Source organism: Buteo buteo, chromosome 11 (assembly GCF_964188355.1).
Source record: "Buteo buteo chromosome 11, bButBut1.hap1.1, whole genome shotgun sequence".
NCBI lineage: Eukaryota > Metazoa > Chordata > Aves > Accipitriformes > Accipitridae > Buteo > Buteo buteo.
This window is the reverse complement of record NC_134181.1, coordinates 33,284,712-33,306,695: the sequence shown is the minus strand read 5'-3', so window position 1 is coordinate 33,306,695 and position 21,984 is coordinate 33,284,712. Positions and strand designations below refer to the sequence as shown.

The 21,984-nt window shown below is 38.9% G+C and overlaps 1 protein-coding gene across 1 annotated transcript in view; it reads right to left on the bottom strand.

Annotated features, from left to right (window-relative positions):
• Positions 1 to 19,099, bottom strand: part of GLT1D1 (glycosyltransferase 1 domain containing 1) — a 56,962-nt gene extending 37,863 nt beyond the window's left edge. Inside the window, exons 1-4 of the mRNA XM_075041449.1 lie at positions 18,976 to 19,099; positions 11,006 to 11,154; positions 8,256 to 8,361; positions 2,876 to 2,927 (exon numbers count right to left, since the gene is read on the bottom strand). Of these exons, the coding sequence (XP_074897550.1) occupies positions 2,876 to 2,927; positions 8,256 to 8,361; positions 11,006 to 11,154; positions 18,976 to 19,043 (375 nt within the window). The 5' untranslated portion in view covers positions 19,044 to 19,099. The remainder of the gene's footprint in view (positions 1 to 2,875; positions 2,928 to 8,255; positions 8,362 to 11,005; positions 11,155 to 18,975) is intronic.
• Positions 19,100 to 21,984: the final 2,885 nt, after the last annotated feature.

The window sequence follows — 21,984 nt, the reverse complement described above, 5'->3', positions numbered from 1 at the left end:
AATAGGTTATTGTATTACTTAACATTTCTCGAGTCTACTCTTATCTATGAATAAGTAGCATTTCAAATAACATTGGATCTTCCAATCCTAAAAAAAGCCTTGCAAACAATGGAGACAGCATTGCAAGCTGGAGGCCAACCTCAGAATTTAAATTTGCAGGACATGTGGGATAGCTGAAATTCAGTGCTAGATGCACATATATGCAACAAAACAGAAGGTGGAAAAAAGCAGATTGGGCAGAGGGTAGCTTAAGCCAGCCTTGCCTCCATAGCTGACATAGCGCATAGTTCTGCGTCAAACTCTGGTGGGCGAAGATAGGGTTTTTGTTCCCTAAAACCACTAAGTTTCAAAAATAAGCTTTAGTTAAGGATCTGGTTTCATGCTCTGCTGGACCTTTAATGGCTTACAGTGAGTATAGTCCTGCTGGGGCTTGGATCATCAAGTAGAAAATAGCAGGACTACTGTGGAACAGGGCATACAGATGTATTCACACTTTATAGATCAATTTTCTGTTATGTTCTTTATTTTAAATTGTCTTGAGGAGAATGGAAAAATGAAATTGAATGCTAATAAAACTGGCTTAGGTAATTCTTATGCACCAGTTTTACACTACTGAAATAAAACACTCACTGTAAGCACAAGATCTCTTACAGTATTTCAAACTTACTTGGAATACAGATTATTACAAATGCTGTATTATGTGGTGCATAATTAAAGATAATTTATCCAACGTAATAGAAAAGAATTTGTTGGAAGATACAGCCCTTGAGCACAGTGCAATTGCTTACATGTTCGTAATTTAAATTCTTAATTGACTAACTAATAAACCACACATTAGAGGAATAATGCAGTTCACATTAGTGTGAGTTAATATGTAAAAAGTGTTAATATTCTGTGACCTATGTATGGAAAGTTGTATTCATATTCTTCACTGTCTGAAAGTAAATGTGTCACATTTGCTCTTACCCTTTATATGATGATACAGCTGGAAAAAGAACTCAAACCCCCAGCATTTAAGACACAGGTTAGCAGGTGGTATTTCATTTTAGGACTTGACAGACTTGCCTCCAATTCCCTGTCTGCCACAGACTTTCTCCAAAACACTGAGTGAGTCTCATAGGCCCGCAGCACAAAGGTGTTTAGGTAAAATCAGTCAAAGTACTTAAAAACATTTGAGGTACTGATTTCAAAATTATTTCAAAGTTCAAATTTGTTTCTCCTCCTTATACTACGTTACTTTTGTCTTTTTCTTGCGCAAGATCTATGACAGAAGCTGTGCTCTTTCATGTTTACCTATCATGACGTTCACTGTAGGAATTACTAAAACCAAATTATATTTGTAATGTAAATACCAGCTCCTATGTCTGCTCATATATACTTTTAATGCAAATAGATTTAAAAAAAAAAATCAATTCATGCTGAAACAAAGTATTGAGTTTTAAATTGTTCTGTTGTGCAAGCTCCACCTCTAAGTGATTTTTTTTTTCGGCAAGGGTGTATTAATGATCATATTATGATGCAAATTAGAACTGAAGAGATACCAAGCAGTTAGTTTCTACTTCTTGCATTTATTGTTCAACTTCAGCTGATGTTTCACAAGATGAGGTGAGGGCAGCTAACAGCTCACTGCAGCTGGAAGAGGGTGGTCCTGCCTTGGTCTTTTTATCCCAGTATGTTGCCCCTTAGTGTCCTCCAGATAGTTACTTCTTACCCTTCACTGGATCTGGTGCTCAGTGAAGCTCTCTGTAATCCAGTACAAGTCTTTAGCCAACAAGTTAGTTGGAAAGCTAACGTTGCACAGAAAATCAGCTGGGCCATCGAGCTGGATCAGCAAGCCCTGCCGTCTGGTGTGGAGTTTTTCACAGGTTACCAGTGCAGCCTGACATGACCCAAAAGCACTCCTTATACTCAAATGACTGGCAGCTCTTTATTGTCTTATGCCGCTCTTCAGAAACCAGGATTGAGGACTGTCTACTTCAAGGATTTGTCTCAATTTTCTCCACTGGCAGTCTGCCATCATCTCAACCACGTAAGGGTGAAAATGTTGACCCAGACTATTTTCAAACAGGAGCATCAGATACTAAAAATAATTGCACTGAATGTCCGAAGTAGACTTGCAACACAGCAAATGCAATGGTGCCTACTAAATGAAGAAAAGAGAACCAACCATTATTACTGCCAGTTCTTTGCTGGCTAAATAATCTCCTTAAAATACATTGCCAAATTTATTTAACCACTATACTGTCGGATGAAAATAACTTAATTCAGTATTTTTCCATATATCATTCAGTACAGTGTGTTTTGTTTTATTTTCAGGAGGAGAGATGAGTTTTAACAAAGTTAAGTGCTATTTATGTGCTACATATCCCTCAAGGCCTGGTCAACAGGGCTGTATATCACATATTGCTGCGCTTAGCATAACTTCAATTTTAGCTCTGCAGTTCACTTTAAGAAGTTCATTCTACTTCCAGTGTTGACAAAACAAGTATTTTCAAATTATTCTTCCAAGTTCTTTATTGTAAGTAAAGCTGTTTAGTGGAATTTTGGCAACATAAAGTTTATTAAATGATGCAAAAAGAAACAATATATGCATATGGCATCAGAAGAGACTCGATAACAACAGCAATGATTAGTTTTAAATGTTACAGAGAAGCACTTCCTAAACTGCTGGATACTCTTCTCAAATATTAAACAGCTTTTAAATGCCAGATCTATTTGACCTGTCGAAATACATAAATATGAAATGCTTTCTCTGAAAGGAAAAAGAGGAATAGAGAATATGAAGATTATTACAATTCTCTAGCATTTAGAAAACATTTTAGGAGAATGCATAGTTGATAATACTATAAGCATCACCATCATCATGTAAACTTACCCACTCTGCTGCTGCCAGTTCCTTCATTTTCATCGTGAAAGCCACTGCAAATCTAGTTAAATGGACAAAAATAGTTGGGATCATCTGCTTAAAGTGTTTAAACGTAAAAACAGAAGTGTACTTCAGAAAAAAATCTTTGTAAGCACAAAGAGCAGAGGCTTATAAAAATGATTATAGATGGAAAGAGAGAAAGCAGGCTTTCTCTTTGTTTTACCAGAAAACAGTGGTAAAGCAAATGGTATCTCTTCAGGCTTTACAACTTAGAGCTCTTGGGGAGCTGAAGTGAAGACTTCTTAAAGTAAGCGAAAATCCTAATAATGGGAACATCCCCCACTTTATCTAGATTAATATATACAGTTCCAGTACTGAGTTAGCATTTCCTGTTTCTACATCACTGCAAGTTGCAATAGCCTTCTTCGCAACCAGAAGCTTAGGTAAGAAGGGATCTTAAGTCCAGTTACTTTCATACTATTGTTATTTGACAATACCCAGTCCCACTATTTGCAACTCAGTGCAACTTAGTTTAATTCAAATGAGTGGATGGATTTTTTTAAAAACTTTCCCCCAATGTTCTCTCCTTATTTCTTAGTCAAAGCTGTCAATGAGAAACAAACATCTGAGAGACCAAAATGGTATTCTTCAGGAAAATTATCAGAATTAAATAAACTAAAAAAGAAGAAAGATGATCCAGTCATTGGGCTTCAGCTCTGGAATCTCACAGACTTGGGACACTCAGCTCTGTAGCTCTGAATGTTAAGCATCTGCAGTGGAGATGAAATTTGCAGTGCTGAGTTAGACACCTGATAGTCCTTTATAATAAATAGGGAAGAATTGGGTGCCCAGAAATGAGATTTACCACAGCCGTCATTTCAGGCAAAGAGACAGTTACACTAGCCAGACATAATACTGATAGAAGGGCATTTTGACTGTTCTCTGGTTAAGACTTTTCTTTGTTATGAGAAGGGCATTTAAATGAATGAACTGTAGAATAGTATATGAACAACATCTACTCCTCCTCTGTAATATATATAAATCATAACACCAAAGTAAGAACAAGCAAACAAAAGTGTACTTGAATAACTTAACAGCTAGGGTTTTCATCTGGGAGGGAGAAGAGAATCCTATTCCCAAGCTTACTTCTACTTTTTCCCTTATGGCTGTTTATAATGGCTCATCTGGACTTCTACTTAGGTGCCTTTGAGAAATGTATGCAGTACACTATCATTCCACATAACAGAAGAGTTATGTCAGAGACCATTTAAAAGCAGCATTGATATAAATAGTTTTCATTTTTGGGTGTCTCATTACAGAGAGACTTCAGCCACAGAAGTCTGATTTCTAAATGTACTAGCTAAACAAGTTAATCTTACTGGGAGCTTGATGTAATACCAAGAAGTCATATGAGATATTTTTATGGAGTCAGAGTTAATAAAGAATCCCGGTTCAGAAGAGATCTTAAGAACATGCTGGGCTTTAATATAGCTTTTAAGTTGTGATGAAACATAAAGACATGCTTTGACCGTTCTTAAATGGAACTTGAGTGTTAACTGGAACCACAGATGGGACCATTTCTGAAGACTGTCAGTCCTGTGGAATAGAAATGTTTGAACACCTCCTTCATATGAGACATGATGTGTCTGCTCAGCAAAATTCCTTTTTTAAATTTTTTTTTATAGATACTGAATATAAAACAGCGGTTATCACATATTATGCTTATGATTCGGTGTTTCTTTTTCATAGAATTAATGTAATGTTTCTGTCCTGAGCCAACCCCACGATATCTCAATGGTTAGAGATGAAGCATATTGCTAAGTCACAACCAAAACAGTACTTTTCCATTAGAGATTTTATAATTTGAGGACATGAAATCACAGTCATTCATTAGAAGTCACATAAATGCTGAATTATAAATCCTACTTCTGTTTGTTGAAACAAACCTTATTCCCATACATTTGTTTTGTAGTATCTGCTTTATGGTACTACAGTGAATTTCACATATACAACTTGACAGCTTTAAGGTTATTAAAGCCTTTGCAAATGCTTGTTTTGTTAAGTTGCACATGGTCCCTTTCCAGTTTTTGCAATTATACTTTCAATACATCACATTAACAAGCAGAAAAAAACTGTTGCTCCTAAGTCTACAAAATACTGTTCAATAGAAAAAAATACCCTAGAGGAGTACAACCACCATTTAGAGGAATTTTATTAAAAATGAAACACTCATTATAAAGCTAGACAGTGTTCAATACTTTGTTTTATGGAATGTGGTGGTATATTGTACTGGACAAGTAATCTACAATTCATGATACCTTCTGCTTAGAACCCTGCAATCAATAAAGAAAAAAAATCAATGTTTCTTTTAATAACTATACAATGAATAATACTAGTGATAATACTGGAGAAGAGATCCATTCAGAATAACTTCTAGAAAACCGAATTACTTTTCCTGTAGGAGAGAAAATATTATGAACTACATAAGGACGCACTAATATATTTTGAAACATCATCGGAAATCCAAGCTACTAAACTATACTTTAAGTTCCTAACTAAATTATCATTAAAAAAACATTCAGTAAAGCACAGGTTTTGCATAAGCCATATTAGCTATATTTGTGACAGATCATATTTTAAACACAGAACTGGATCAAGTGAACACAGTCAGAGTTTCTGGGTTTATATACTTTTTATTTTGCGCAGTGCTGAAATTTAACTGACACATTAGGTATCTTTCTTCCTTCAGACCTGTTTAAAGAATAACTTCTGATTATTTGATAACAAAAGTAAACAAGTATATAAATTTTGTCTTGAATGGGGCCTTAAGTTGCTTTCCAACTACAAGTCACACTTAGACATAAGAACATATCCTAATGATTTTTCAATGAGTGTGATTAAGTGCTGTCTTTAAAATCTGTTTACCTACCACATTTTATAAGGCACTACAGACAGAACAGCATATCTATGCCAGCGTTAAGTTAGCTAATAATACCTAGAACATATAGTGGTATTAGCAAAGATAAAACTACGAGATATAAGCCTGCTGCAGATTCTGTATGCATTTCCTCATTGCTAACATGAACCAAAATCCATACTGCTGTATCTGAACCACTGTAGTTATCTCTCTTACCTAGAATGCTGTGATGAATGAATGGAGATTGTATCCTGAGCAAGCTCTGTTCAGCAAGGTATTTAAGCTCTCCTAGAGTAAGTATGCAAGCAGTACATCTGGATTTGATAAGACATTCCAGATGCTTAAATTTTATCTCACCTTGTACACTCAGGGACCCCTTCGCTTATGCAGAGCTCAATTCTGGAGTGATGACTCTTCAGAGTACTCAAGCCAACAGGAGCTCAGGCACATATAGTTCCATGAGGCTGAGTGACCTGCTGTAGCAACTTACTGCCACCAAAAAGACACCCTTGTTGTATCCTTCCACAAGCTGACTTTTCTTATTAAAGGGGTAGAAAACTAACCCAGAAAAAAAAAAGCTAATTTTATGTCATTTAGTGAGTTAAACCTGCTCAGAAAGCAGTCCAATCCTGGCACAGGGAAGGGGGGATCACACAGCCATAAGCAAGGGAAAGGAAAAGAAGAGAAAGAGAGGCAGCAATAGAGCCATCCCCGCCATCAGTGAGCTATTACGCTGACTACACATCAAGTGACAACCTTAGCCTCTATCTTGGTAAGACTTAAGCTATCTATTAAATTAATTTAATCCATCAGAAGCTTTACATACATAAAACGCTTTAGTTTCCAGTAAGAAAAGGGCTTACTGGCCCACCATGCATGTGATGAAACACTGTTGAAGTCAACAGACCTTTGGATCAAGCAGAAGGAAACTTCTTTTCTGGGGATGTTGAAACAATGAGAAATGCTGCAAAAACCTTTTTGGGTTTTAGTAATCTTCTCTGATTTCTGATCAGTTCTTGAAGTACATTTGATGACTACACTGACTACAACTTTTCAGACTTTAAAACACCTTGAAAATACTCCCTTGTCAATTCACCTAAAGAAACTGAGAGACTTGGCTTAAAGAATTTTTTCAGTCTCTGCTGCTTTGTTCATGTATCTAGAGAAAGGATTGCATTAGCAGGAAAAAAAGAACAAAAGTTCTTTATAGTTGAGTCACCTGCTTTTCAATCAAGCACTCTGTCAACAAGCTAAATGCGAGGCCTCTGAGAACAGGTTTGATTCTGTGATCCAACAGGACAAATACCAGTTATTTTTAGTTGTCGTCTCACTTAAGTCAAACTGCTGGGCACCTTGGTCTGTATGTGCATAAGATATGTTAGTTCCAATACAGAATATTTTATATGCTTGAATGCATGTAACATAAACCAGAATTTACTAAAAACCAGAGGTTTTAAAAAAACCCAATTTGGAGCAACATTTAGCACTTCTGGCACAGGGCCTTGGCAAATGAAGTCCAACCTTGCTTAGGCTCATAATATTACTACAATAAGATTTAATGAGAATATTCATACCTCCACTGCTAACAAAGATTTGCTATTTAAATAATTATACCTCCACCACTAACTCCACCACTAACTCACCTCCACTACTAAAGATTCACTATTTAAATACCGTGTATCAGTCATTTCATGGCCAGGATAGATCTGTATAAATGAGAAATGTATGGATGTTGTTGGAGACACTTAGCTGTGCTTTTCTTTACCTAAATCTCTGCAAATATAAACAGTCTAAAATAATTTTGGTAAGAAATTAAAACTTGATTGCATAAAATTGTATCCATTACAAACACGTTAAATAAACCACAGTCAAGTTGCTACAGTCCACAGTTATAGTAACTGTCAAAGGCTGTCTTTATAACGTCTACCCGTAAAGTAGATTATTCTACAGAGCAATATGCTGCCAAATCCCAGGTTAAGTATTCTTGCTATTATTCTTCTCATTTCTTTCACCTGCCTTAGTATTTTATATCCTCATCACATGCATAGTTCTATTATTCTAGAAAACAGTTATGATTCAGTAGACAAAGCACAGGATTAGTTAGCAAGAGCACAGATTTCATTAGCTTTTAATGGGATTTGAGTCTTTTTGAAAATTCACAGCCCAAGAGACCAAGTTTCAGCACTACCTCTGCCAACTCTTACATGGACAAATACGATAAAACAATTCTAACAGGGGAAATATAAAATGAATAGACTGCATACAGACTATATTTTATGAAGAAACTGTTCTACTTCTGTCACTGAATCATAAAATAGTATGTAGAGATCATAGGCATTTCAAGTAGTCTATCCATTGTCCACTGACCTACACATCTCCCAGTGATTTCAAGCATTTATGTAACAGTTCCTAAAAGATCTGCCATTACAAAAATGCAATGTCCTGTCATAAACCCTCCACACGTGCTTTTACCTGGCTTCTCCTAGCACTGCTCCCATTACCCGACGTTTCTCTTCACATTTGATATCTTCATTTACATCTGTCCCACCAAAGATGATTCCAAAAGGAATTCTGCTACCTGCAAAGCAATGACTACGATGAGAAGTTGACCAACATGTCAAGGTAATGACTAGAAGGGGACATTAAGAGTGAAAAAGTATATTGATAATACTGTATCACATACATAAGCAAAAGACTTTGAAAAAGAAACCTGAAGAAACTTGGATTTTTATGGGTTTGGCACTGAAAAAACTCATACAATAACTATGCATTTTCATGGCATGTCAGTCTTTGTGTAGCTATGAGATTTTCTTTGCCTCTTCCATGCTTAGTAAAAATAATTAATTAGTTTCTACACTTGGCAGCCCATCAAACAGCATATATATTTTAAATGTTATTCACATTTTAATAAGATGCAGTATTGCAAAATTTGGTGGCAGGTATCTAACCTCAGCCACTCATTCACTGCCCCCTCAAGGATTCCAATACAGTTGTTTAGGTGACCATCCTGCAAAGTCAGTTACTGAAATTATTAGTTTTTTTTTTTAAATATTGACTTCTGAAGCCGATTTTACTGCTATAAAAAATGTAGACAGAGCCACACCATTGGAAAAGGTCACCAAATTAAATAAGGCAGTATATGTTAACCTGCAACAAAACCATTGTTTTACCTAATTCCATCCCAAAAGATGGATCTGTGTTTATAATTGGTTGTTCCGAGACCTTCTGTAATCACCCAAGTTATGAAAGTTGGTTTAGGCTGCCTTACAGTGCTCAGAACAGTAAGAGAAGAGGAAGGCATGTTGTCTGTGGGACAATATGTGCACAAGACATTATCAACATTCAAATTTTAGAGTATCAACAAAATCATATATATCCTAGTGGTGTCTGCACTCTGGTAAAAGCCTAGTTTTGATACATGGCATCAGAATAAATTCGTATTTGTGGAAGGGTAAAGCCACCAAAACATGGTAGTATAGCACTTCTATGCTAACAGCAGCTAGACTTACAAGGACAAAGCCAAAGACCACTTAGATGAAAATACAAAAGCCAATAGTAGTGCAAGATTCCTTTCTAATAGTATTTCTTTTCTTGGAGTCAGGTTATTTTTAGAAACTGACAAGTTACCAGTAATGTTCTCCCCTTAAACTAATCAAGTTAGCAGACAATAATCTCTTGATTGTCCCAGAACTGAAACCAATTAAGTGGTCAGTTTTACACCACATTAAGCTAACAAATAATAACCTCATGGTGGCTAATTACTACATGCAGAACATAGTTTTAAATTCCAAATGGGACTGCAGTTTGCAAAAGAAACAGTCTCCAGTAAGACAGTCTACAAAACCTGTCATTAAGGTGACCAGTTTTATGGATTTTGTGGATTTCTGTTAGCTGTAACAGATAAAGCCAAGGTTTCCTTCTGATGGTGAACAAGAATAAGCAGTTAGGCTATATTGCCACTACACACTGTGTATCAAGAAAGGCAGAAAATATGCTTTGTTTTTTCTTTTTGCTATCAGATGGAAGGGGAGAGGCATCAAGGACTCAGTAGACAACACTGTCCTCAGCACTGGACCAACAAGCAGGGCAGTAGGGCCTACTGTGTTGATGGAGCTTCTTCCTCTTGAGAGATAATACAACTGACCTTGAATGTTTATGGCTGTGAAAACTATTGGTGACACTTTCTATAGCTACCCACAGTGTCTTAGGGCATAGAGGGGAAATGACAGGTTAAATTCAGTGAACTCTCAAAACTCCTGGTTAAAAACAAGCAAATAAGGAAATCTTAAAGCAAATGGGGAATGAAATAAATATGTTGATAAAGATAGAAAACATACTATATGTTTCACATTTATATTTGAAAATGAAGTAAGCGGTAAGATGAGGATTTATTAGCATTGCTAGTTTCCTCATTACTAAATGAAAGAACAAACAAAAAGCATGCCAGGCATAATAATTCAGGCTTTCTGAAAACCCACCAGCACAAATTGTGGGGGGACTTCTGAAGTCTGAAAACTAGCACAACACAACTTATACTGAGATCTGATGAAAGTATCAAATTATGTGCCTTTGTCCAAGTGAATAGATTTGTACAATACAAAGGTGATCTCAAAAATGGATACGCACTTGCAATTTCAGTAGGTGACAGTGTCTGTAATTTTGAAAGCCAGTGCTTCTAGCGTATCATTAATGGCAGGCTAAAATTTTGTTCTACATGACTAGATACAATGGAAAATTTTATTATTTGTCTGATAACATCCTGTCTCCTACAGTTTAACTGGCATGAACAACATCTCAAAGTTATTTCGTGTCCAAAAATCCCTGACTCATTTGTGAGCAGAAAAATCAAATTAGCCTCTCTGCTTTCTTCTATTTGACCTCAGCTATACTTAGCCAAGCCATTGTCCTCTGAAAGAACAAATTTGCTGAAAGTATCTTAATGTTAATATAATGCTCTTATCTTAATGTAGTTAAAGCACTTAATTATGAAATGCACCATGTGCTTTAAAAGTACATTTATTTAGTTGTCTCCTCTCTGGATCAGATCTCCCACAGAGAAAGATTTTCAGCATTTCTGAACATTTGTTGAAGTAGATAAACATAATAACTACATTACATGTGGATTTACACATTTATAGACATTTATAACTGTTCATATTCATTTTCTTCTCTTTCAGTACCTTTTTAGAGGTATTTTTACTGCAAAATAGAAAAAGGATTACCTTGCAGAAGTCTGCCTCCTTTATAAAGATGAATGGCCAGGGCTGCATCAAACTTGTCTGTGGAGGTTAGATTTGCTATTTCAGTTGGACTTTCATACATGAAAGCATCTTTAAGAACACAGATATGACCTGCAGCATGTAGATGATTCCTTCATCATCGGAACAAATAGAAAAAAGAAAAAAAAATACTATTAATGTTGTAGGCATGCCAGTATATTAAATAAGCTTGATCAGAATGGTTTTCCTTAATAATTTTTGCTCCGACATTCACCTTTATGCTAATTTTGTTCAAGCAACCATGGAGCTATTTACAAGGTTGGGTTTTTTTTTCCTGGAAAATATTTGTTACCTCCACCCTTGCGAAGCCACAGGCACACTTCCAAGCAACATAATCTGCATCCATTTTAAGGCCCAAGCCTACAAAGTATCAACATCACCTTTGGAAATCAGCACAAGTGAAGTATGATCAGGATCTTTCCTGATTGAGCTTCAGCTTAATATGCTGAAAAGACTCCTTTTGAATTGAGCTTGTTAGACCTTGGTCTTAGAGATTCTCAGATTTGTTCTGGAGAAAGGCCACTGAGTGAATAAAGCACAAATACATCCAGCTAATCAATACTATTAAAAATACAGAACATGCAAAAAAATGAATACATAAATAAAACTGGAGAGTTGAAACTTTATTCCCTTTCTGTTTGATTGTGGATTTAATTGCTTCTTGTCTTAGTTTACCCATTGTAAAACAGGCACAGGGTAATGGAAGTGTAAGAAAAAAACTACACAAAAGTAATTACACGAATTCTTTCACGGTCTTTTTTAAAAATCTCAATTGCTAAAAAGAAAAAAAAACCACCAACAACACCCCCCCCCCATTCTAATGTCAGCTTACCCATTCATCTTTATATACAGTGGTTCCTCGTATTAAAACATTGATTCAAAGACTGCCAAAGTCAATAAACTGATTGATTACAGGGAGCTTTACTTTAGGCATTTCAGTGAGCTTTGGTTTAGTCTTTTCTTTTATACTCTAGGCTCATAATTCCTCCCAGCAAAACCAGAATCAGTTATCAATGTTTCCAATGACATCAGCCAAAAAACACACAGGAGAAAATCCATGTTTTGATAGAAACTAGCACGCTGTATCTGCTGACATGTAGTGTTTACATTTTCAGTATTATAAAAAGACCACAAGAATGTTTTCTGCATTCTTCTGCAATTACATATTGTTCCAGTTGATTTATTTCTCATAGCGTATTAATTGTTCTTGCATTAAAATCCTGCTAACTCAATAGCTTCTTGGATAATGTCGGCTCTTTCCTTTCCTGATCATTTCATATCCTCCCAAGGAAAGTAATTTTCTGTCCTGCAGAAGTTAGTCATTACTGCAGATATTGGTGCTAAAAATGTTGTAAAATGTCTAGAGGCCTTGGAAGGAATGTATTAGCATGGTATCAGACAGAGCTCCATTGGCACAACATATGGTGCTGTATTTCTTCCTTCTTCTAAAAAGAAACTAATTTTACTTTTAACTTCACTGTTTGAAACAAGATCAATAAATTATAATAAGTACTAATAAATAATAAAATACAGCCAGATTGTAAGCTCCTTATTTACACTGTTGAGCAATTATTTACATCAGTTGTCCCATGAACTTGTTCCAAGTACCTGCTTGCCTTTTGAAAGAGGCTCTCAATTTATATCTAAATAATGATGCCCAAATCTCATAGCTGTGAAAAGAAAATCTCTCAGGCAAATACTCGGGATGCTCATGCATGCATTCCATAATTTCACAGGTGCTCATTAAATAGTCTAAAAGAATATTTTCCCATCAGTATTCCAATTACCATAAATCACTATCATGTACAAGCAATATGTTTGCATATTACAATTAATTTGAAAATAATTCTCTCAGGACATCAGGAATCAAGAAATTCAGCTAGGAATTTCGATCTAGAGCATCTTTTTTGTTTTAATATGCTAGGAATGAATACTTTTCCTTTCCTCCAGTTTCCACAGCTCTAAATCTCACAGCTGAATGACAGCTGTTTCTGCAGTAAATAGAGGGGGACTTCCTCAAGTGTTCCAAGGCTCAGAAATTATGGATTAACTCTATTACTTCAATTTTTTTTCTACACATAATGACTCAGGAGCATGTAAAAAAATTTGCATACAGCTTAAGAAGAAAAATTATCAAATTATCCACAGAATAATTTGAATTCCCAAACGTAAAGATGCCTTAATCCCATAAACATACCATTGAGTTCAATATGATCAGTCACAGGCTTCAGATTATGCATATATGGAAATATATGTGTGTAGAAGCAGAGTTATTGGGTAGCATTTAAGTACTGAAATTTACAGTGATATTTTCATATTTTCTAAATTACTTTTCATCTTTATAACCAAAAAAATGAGACTATGGTTTTCACACATATGCTGTAATCAAGGAACATGGTAAGAGGGTGCTGCAAATCTATTGCAGGAGATTTTTTTTGAAGGCTGATCTGTCTGTGAAGTCACAGATGTCCCTGAATCAAGCCAAGACAGAAGAGATACATTACCGGTATCTTTTCTCCTCCTGGCAACTGTGTATTCATATTATTTTACCATTTCATAAACAAATACTTTCCAAATGAAAAACAAAAATGAACACATCTCCTGCTGTCTGTGAATCTAAGACAACATTGAAAATGCTAAATCTCAAGACTACATTTTCTATCACAGTTTTGTATGTGGTAGATAAATTTCCAAGTAAGTGTTTTAACAACCAGTGATTATTGCTTGGATCGAGAATTTGCCGTGCTCTGCCATATCTTTCCCTGCTGCTGAAACTCTCATGGAAACCAATGCCACTACTTGGGGAGAATAATATTTCTAAAATGGAGTTTGGCTGTCAGATTCCAGATTTGGGGTGTTTTGCTAGGAAGTAACCAAACAGGGAAAACTTCAGTCATTCAGTAAGTTTGAAAGATCACTTCTTAGAGTACATTATATTAGTCACTGCTTACACTGTGATATTTATACACATCTGAATATTGGACAAAATACTTCCCAGCCCCACTGATTTTAGTATTCAGGGAATTAATCTCTTGTTCTCTTTTTACACTCTTTGGAGATCACGAGGCTTATAAGTGAAACTTCTAAGTGTCTGCTCTGGATCTATACTGTATGCAGAGAGATACTACTAAAGACACAACCCTTTTCTGACACGTTTTCACTTTATTAAAGACTCCTATAGAAAAACATTTTTCTCTGACAAACATAACTATGAAATACCAGGTGATGTTTTACAATGTTTCATTTTTTATTTCCTACATTATTGATCACCACTTTTCACTTATCCTGGCTAGCAGTCTTCCCTCCTTCAACCTGAATCTGCAGTTCACAGGTCTTCATACATAGAAACAGTTTTATAGTTCCAAACACAGCATAGCTGAAGTTAAGACAAAAGCAAGTTAAAAGTATGCTTACCTCTAAAGTAATACAGTTTTGAAACTTGCTTTATTTTCTGTGATGTCTTCCTCTCAAAAACATTTATGTTCTAATTTTCAACTGATATTTCAATGGAATTACTTGCAGACAAAGAATGTTTGATTTCCAAAAAGTTCCTGGTAGGTAGACACACTGACACTTCTTGAATGGCACAAAATAGGCTTCATCCAAAAATACTAATTATCTCTTTCCCTAGGCTGTCTATTCTGTAAAGCAGCTATGCATCAACTACTGTTAAATCTATACAGCACAATTCAAAGTTTATTAAGTGAGCAGAGTCACTTCCACTGCCTTTTCTGAAACTTGGCCAGAGTTGAATACTCGCAATTCCCACTGAAGCTGATCGAATACAAGAGTTGAAACCCTGCTTGATCTTCTGTTTTCTTTGTAAATTATCTTATTTTTTTTCATACTTGTTAAAACAAAGTAGTCTTCATTTTATTTCTCTCTCAAACTTCTCCTTTAAACAACACAGACAAATTGTGTTGGCATGAATGAAGTATGAATAAAATCCACTGTAAGAACAGAAATGAAAAATGTGAGCGAAAATGGGGAGAGAATCCTTCTGTCTCTATGTTCTGAAGTCAGTAACTGTCCTTTGGAGGGACAAAATAACTCTGCAAAGTTTAATCCTGCCTTATAAATAGGTCTAGCTGTGCAAAACATTTTGGATGTAGCATGTATCAAGTGCAGGCCATGTGAATGACTGCATCTCAGTTCCAAAGGTGGAGGATGAACGCCTGCCTTGCAGCTGTCCTGCTCTGGAAATGGCCACACAAACAACAGCAGGAATTTACCAGCACCTGTGCAAACAGACGTAGGTAAGCAAAAGACCTCTTATGATCTACCATGAAGAGAAGAGGATCTTCTACAAGTGCTCTTCTGGGTGATTTTAATGGTAGCAGACAGGCTAAGACTAAATAGAAGAAAAGTTGGGGCTCAGAATTACTGCAATAAATGTCTAAGCTGAAAAATAATTGTAAAGAGGAATGATACACATTATTGAATTTGTGGGTTTAATTCTCTTGCAGTTGATTACCTGGAGATTTACAAAACAGCCATTTCAAATGTCCCATTTCAAACGAGGACTGAAACAATCTCTCCCTCTCCAAAAGATATTTACATATTGACAAAATACTTCATCTAAATCTTTCTAATTAAGCAATTAATTCAAGCTTTCTATTCCTCCTTACTACCAAGTAATAAAAGATGAACAGAACATTTCAAGGGGCAGAGAAGATTCATTTTTCTTTCCTAACACCCTCTTTGATCTCATTTCTAAGGCTGAAGAATGGCAGCCTAACCAAAGACCTTTGCTTAGTGTTTTATTCTCTACTCATTGCTTATATTTTTTAAGGTGATTAAAGATTATGCACACCAATATGAATAAAGCCCACAGCACATTCATTACATCCCTTGTTTTAGCAAGCTGATTTCTAGCCAAATTAGATTTTGGTATCTTTGTGACCAGTTACTTTAAACTCAGGAAATTAATATCTTATTTATGAAAAGATGAAGCAGTTATAGGAACAGCTGTAATATCATAAACATAGTATACCCAGTGATATTAAGCCATAAAATTAATCTATGCTTGCAATTGTCCAACCTGGCGACAACTTCATTGTTTCATTTATACTTAACCAAAAGTTGCCAAGGTTCAATATAAAAAAAAAGATTGAACAAATAAATTCATAAGCATGAACGCAGATACAACTGAAGCCAAATATTAACTGGAATATATATTTTCTGTGTATTAACACATATGCTACAAAGGCTACCATATGCACTTAACCTCAGGTATGGCAGACTGGTGCAAGAATTGACATGCCCAAGCCTTTGGCCATACATGTACTTTTTTTTTTTTTTTAAATGGCATAAAGTCTTAAGAAAACCAGTATTAGATGGAAGTATCTGTGTAGGATGGTTTTAGTGAGAGCTGTCACTTGACAGGAAGACAGATTTTATTGCTAGCTAATACTTTTTACTTTTTTTCCTGATCAGCCTTTTTTTTCCTAAACAGGCTCATTTATATTATCACTATAAAGAACATTCATGGTAAGTGATAAGATAGCAACTGAACATGACATAAGTCACTCTCAAACACTATTTCTGTTAGAAACCTTTATCCACCTTTATTGTAAATGCGAATTAAATTGACCTTTCACTCATTATTTTCTTTTTGTTTGAAGGTCTATGTGCATGAGAAAGCAGCATCCACTTTGTATAACGTATGCCTATAAAGCAATAGGATGCTAAAGCAAGTTGGTATACTCTACACAGATCACTGCAGATGTGTTCATATAGCTGCAAATGATTGCATTAACATGGTAATACGTTAAATCATCTGTCAACTGAGCTGTTGCATCTCACCAAGTCTATGCCCTCTTTCATACTAAAACATTAGCTTAGGCCACCATGCATGAATCACAGCTGGAGAAGGCTAACGAAAATTGCTGGTTACCGTGACTCATGTAAAGGCACCTTGCTAAACCACTGTGTCTCGATGCAGTATGCTCACATGATCACAATCAATCTCAGTGTAGTTAAAAGACAATCTGAAATAATATGTGGACATTTGCTTGTCTTTATTCAGGATTAGTTTAACTAGAAATAATGCAAAACCTGCTTTCTACTAGGTTACCTCTGAACGGCTCCACAGTCTAAATGTTTGTCTGACTTTCCTCAAAGTTGAAGTGGAAGATGAAGGTAAGTGAATATTTAATTTGTAAAGGTAGAAGAAATACCTTACGGAGAAAGAATGAGCACTGATGTCCCCAAGAATAACTAGTTTTGTATTATCCAGTGAGAGCAAAAGGTAAGAGATTAAAGGAAATGCAGAATGCCACACAAACCATCACACATGAACTCTATGCTGACATGTACAGGTATAAAAATTTGTGTTACAAATATAAGAACGTATTTGTTTTATCTCAACATTTTATTAATAATTATTGCTTTAAAATACAGAAAACTTCAGCTTTCTCTGGTCTTTATGCTCCATTTGCTTTAGATCTTCGATGCTGGGGTGACTGACATGAGGCAGCAGGTATGTTCTACCACTGTCTTATACAACACAATAGCCCTGCACAAATCCAAGACTGAACTTGGTGTGAAACAACTAGTGTGAACACTTAAACAATGTCAGAGCCCTGTTTCTATACATAACATTAAAAGTGAGATAATAGGCAGATCAAAGTTGGGGAAAACTTGTAATAGCAGAACACTATCCGAAGAGATTCATCCTAAGAAAAACAAATAAACTGTGGATGATTCTTTGACAGCTAAGAAGCAACCAAGTCCTTATTTCGGTCCTCAAGAGGACAAAACCATTCGGAAATTGTTTCATTTTTATGGTGACTTTTTTTTTTTTTTTTAACAAAGCTCACATACACAGGAAAGCCCTCAGAAATGCTGTCAGCCACATCCTTCTTTCACATCATAGAGAAAGTTAAATGGGGACATTAGGAATATTTGTGCAATTCTGTGAGTCCAGTTTCAAAGCACTACAGATTCACGTCCATAATCCCCATAAGAGCTGCACGTTGAATCCCTACAGCAAGGGTGCTAACTGCAGCTGCTCTTGCACAACTGCTCTCTAGTATGGCTCCTGTACAGATCCTTATTTCTGAGCTCCCAGAGCCCCCTGCTCTTCGCACTGCCTGCTCATCTCGTTCTGGGTACTTCCCAAAGCAGGCAGCCCGTAGGAATTCTGCTGCACCGCTGACTGACACCGGTTGTGCAAGGGAAGGGCTCTGCGGGGCGGCTGGTGAGGGGACCCCTGCTCTTGGCTTGTGCGCCTGGGTCACCCTGCAAGCACGAATTGCTCCCGTGCCAGCAAAAAAGGTCTTTTGTTTGCCTTTTTTTTAGGGGGGGCGGGGGCGGGGGGCGGTTATTGGGAGGGGAACCCCTCGGCTCCCCCTCTCCCTTACTCCCCAGTACTACGGGCAAAGGGGCACACGTTGCCCAGACAGAGCCGCGGCAAAGCCGCCGCTGGGGCCGTACCCCCACCCCGGACACGGGCTCGGCCCCCCACAGCCAGCAGGCCCCGGCTAAACGGCGAATCCCCCCCCCCCCCGGCCGCCCCCGGCGCTGTCAGAGAGGGCCTGCCCGGGCGCTCGGCCGCCGTCCCCCTCACACACCTCCGCCGCCAGCCAGCCACGCGGCTGAGGCGGCAGAGACACCGCCTCCGTGCGCCAGCGCGGGCGCCCAATGGCGGACGGCCCCCGCCGCCCCCAGCCCCGCGATGGGCCCGCGGCACCGGCCCCCCCCCACCGCGGAGCCCCCTCCGCCCGCCGGACGGGGCAGCGGCGGCCTCAGCGTGAGGGGATGGAGGCGCCGGCCCCGCCTCCCTGCCGGCTCGCCGGTGAGGCAGGCAGCGGCGGGCAGGAGGATCCCCAGGGGTAAGAGGGCAGGCGGCGAGACCGCAGGCAGCGGGGATCCCCTGTCCCCCTCGCATCGCGGGGCCGGGGGGCACTTACTGTATCCTGGCCGCGGTGGTCGCGTTGCCGGTCTGCGCTCGGAGGCACGCCAGCAACAGCAGCCTCATAGCGGCCTCTCCCGTCCGCCCGGGCGGGAGTCACCTCAGCGAGGGGCAGCGCCGCCGCCGCCTCCTTCACCTGCCGGCGGCCCGGGCGCGGCCCCGCGGCCTCCCGGAAAAAGCGGCGCGGAGCGGGTGTGTGCCACCTGCCGCAGCCCCGGCCCGCCCGCCGCCGCGCTCGGCGGGGGAGAAGGGCGGGAAGGCCGCGCCGGCCTCGAAGCCCTGCGGTAGGTGGCGGTGACCCACCCGCCAGGGCTGAGCGTGGCCCTTGCGGTGGCGGGAGCCGTCCGGCCAGGGGCGAGTCGCGCCCTTGCCAGGTGGGTGTCGCTGGTCAGAGGGCACTTGAGTACCGAGCCAAGCTCCCGGTGTTGCGCCAGTAGGTTTGGGTCGCCGCCCCCCGCCTCTAAATAGTGCCGCGTCTTTTCACGAAACGGTCGCAAAGGTGACGTGCTCAAATCGTGGCCTCGGAGAAGCCTTTAATTGTTGGTTGCACGAGAGGCATCCCGAGAAGAACATTGGGGAAGGCTGGTATCAGCCGCCGTCTCCTGAGGCGGTTCCTCACCTACGCCATGGTCGCCATGTGTCTCCCAAGGCGAAGGTGGTTCATAGTCGGTGCAGGAATGGAACAAAAACTCATTGTGGATCAGATGCCACCAACCAGAAAAGCAAGAGGACTGTGCTAGTCCGAAGAACAAGGCAACGGGATGGTCAAAGTCCACACTAAATGCCAGGAAGGCCATATGATAAAGCAGCGCCAAAGGTGTGTAAGACCAGGGGAAAATTCTAATGGGGAACCACAGCTGCCACAGCAGCAGGCCAAATCCAGAGTTAAAACAAAGCAGGGAAGGGAAAAACGGAGAGCCCAAACTCAGGACCAAGAAAACTATCCCAAACTATCAAGCTGGTCTTCAGGATAAACCCCAGTTATAACCAGAAACACAGTGAGCAGCTAAGAGTGGATGGGTGGGGCAGCAGGCAGTAAGACTGAGAGGCCAGTTTTGGGAGTCTGCTGGGAGACTGATAGGGACCAGGTGGCTGACTGTAGATATCCACGGCCTTGAACTTGATTCAACATTTTGTAAAAGCATGGAGAGTGTTTGCAGGACATTTGTGGCCACGAGATGAGAAGGAGGGCTTGATCTAACAGAAGCTCACATTTTCGCTTGTATACTTACAATCTGCTCTGGTTCCCCGATGTAATGCACCACAGGGCCACATGGATGCTTGTGTTTCCCCAAGACTATAGAAGATGGGGAAAGGTGGTCTGCAAACTGCAGTGCCTGTTTATTGTGGCTTAAATCAGTCTTCAAGTCTCAATGTCAGGTAGAGGGAGAAAAATATGCCACATACAGAGAAAGGCTCTTAAATTTAACAATTTTTAAAATAGTAGTTCTTCAGATAACTTGTACGGATCTCTGAGGATGACAGGTATTCAGGAATTGAGGGTTTAGGAGTGATAATGATATATATTGGAGTGTATTCTGGCAAATTGTAAGCATATTGGTACGCTGGCTCACGTTTTGCTAATGGGCCTTTATGCTGCAGAGCTACATTCAACTGTCTCCATCTCACTGAGTTATCACTTAGAAATAATTCAGCACAACATTGTTTGGACCATATTAAACTCCATCCAAACCAAAAACGATGGCGACAACTTCAAGAGCAACAAATCTTGCATAAATGCTAAAAATAGCATAAATGCTAATTTAAGGGTAGGCAGGACCAAGCTATTTTCATCACCATTTTAGAAAGCATTTCTGGGATGACATCCCATCCCCATTGAAATTTAGAGGGCTTTTGTCAATCTGGCCAGGATTCTAGCCTTGAGATTTGTTTCACTGTAAGTGGCCTATATGAAGCATATTTGGATTTTGAGAGCACTTAACACCCTCAAATTTAGCACCAGTTATCTCTGTTAGTCACTGCTGCCCAATTGTCAGTCTAACAGACCCGTAACACATCACACGGACTGCACGAAGCTTATGCAGCTGCCTTTCAGTCTTCTGCTATACTGCTACGCTAAACCCTTTCCCAACGGACCCTCCTTCTGGTTCCAAGATCTCCTCCACACAACATAGCTCACCCAGCTGCCATCCGGCTGTGTCGTACCACAAAAGGTTGGCAGTGTGCACGCCAACCAAGAAACACACCTTCCCCTGTTGCTGCAGCCCTGTACCTAAAACAGCCTACGTAATCCAAAATGGGGACATTCCCTAGCTGCATGGCCTAAAGCAGGATATGTGACTATGCTCAGAAAGTCATGTTTTGGGTTAAAAGCAAGCTGGGGTTTTGATATCTTCATGAGATACCTAATTAAAAATAGCTTGGCCATTGTAACTTTTCACCGCTGCTAGTTCTAAAACCAGACAATAGCTATCGAGCACATTTAGTGCATAACACAAAAAAGACAAAAATGCAAACATCAATGTAACACAAGACCTGCTCCATGAGACAAATGAGGAGACTTAACCAGTCATCTGGGAAATAAAGAAGAAATAAAGGAAACATTCAAAGAGGTCTTAACATTTTATTACTATTTATGGTAACTCTGGGTTTTCTGTTATATAGGCCTTGACTGAAAAAATTAAAAATCTACAAGTCTTTGCAGCATCAAGTATTGTTGTGTATTTGAAAACATGTACATGCACTAATGTATCACTGTATAGACATAGGTGCATTCACGGTACTCAAAGAAAGGGTCATGGATGTATCTTAATGAAGTTTTAAATATACTGTAGCTAAGTGTTCTTGTCTGGAGGAAAATTAAAAACCACCTTCCTGAAGCTGCTATACTTCCAGAGAGAGTGTTCAGGTTGTAACAGTAGCTTCCGAATTTTAGTGAGTACCTGTCTCTCAATACCTGAAGATTTAAGTAACATTTTATAATGTACATTTCAAATACTATTCAGCATTGCTAGATGTTTGTAACAGTTTTTGGGTAGGCCAATAT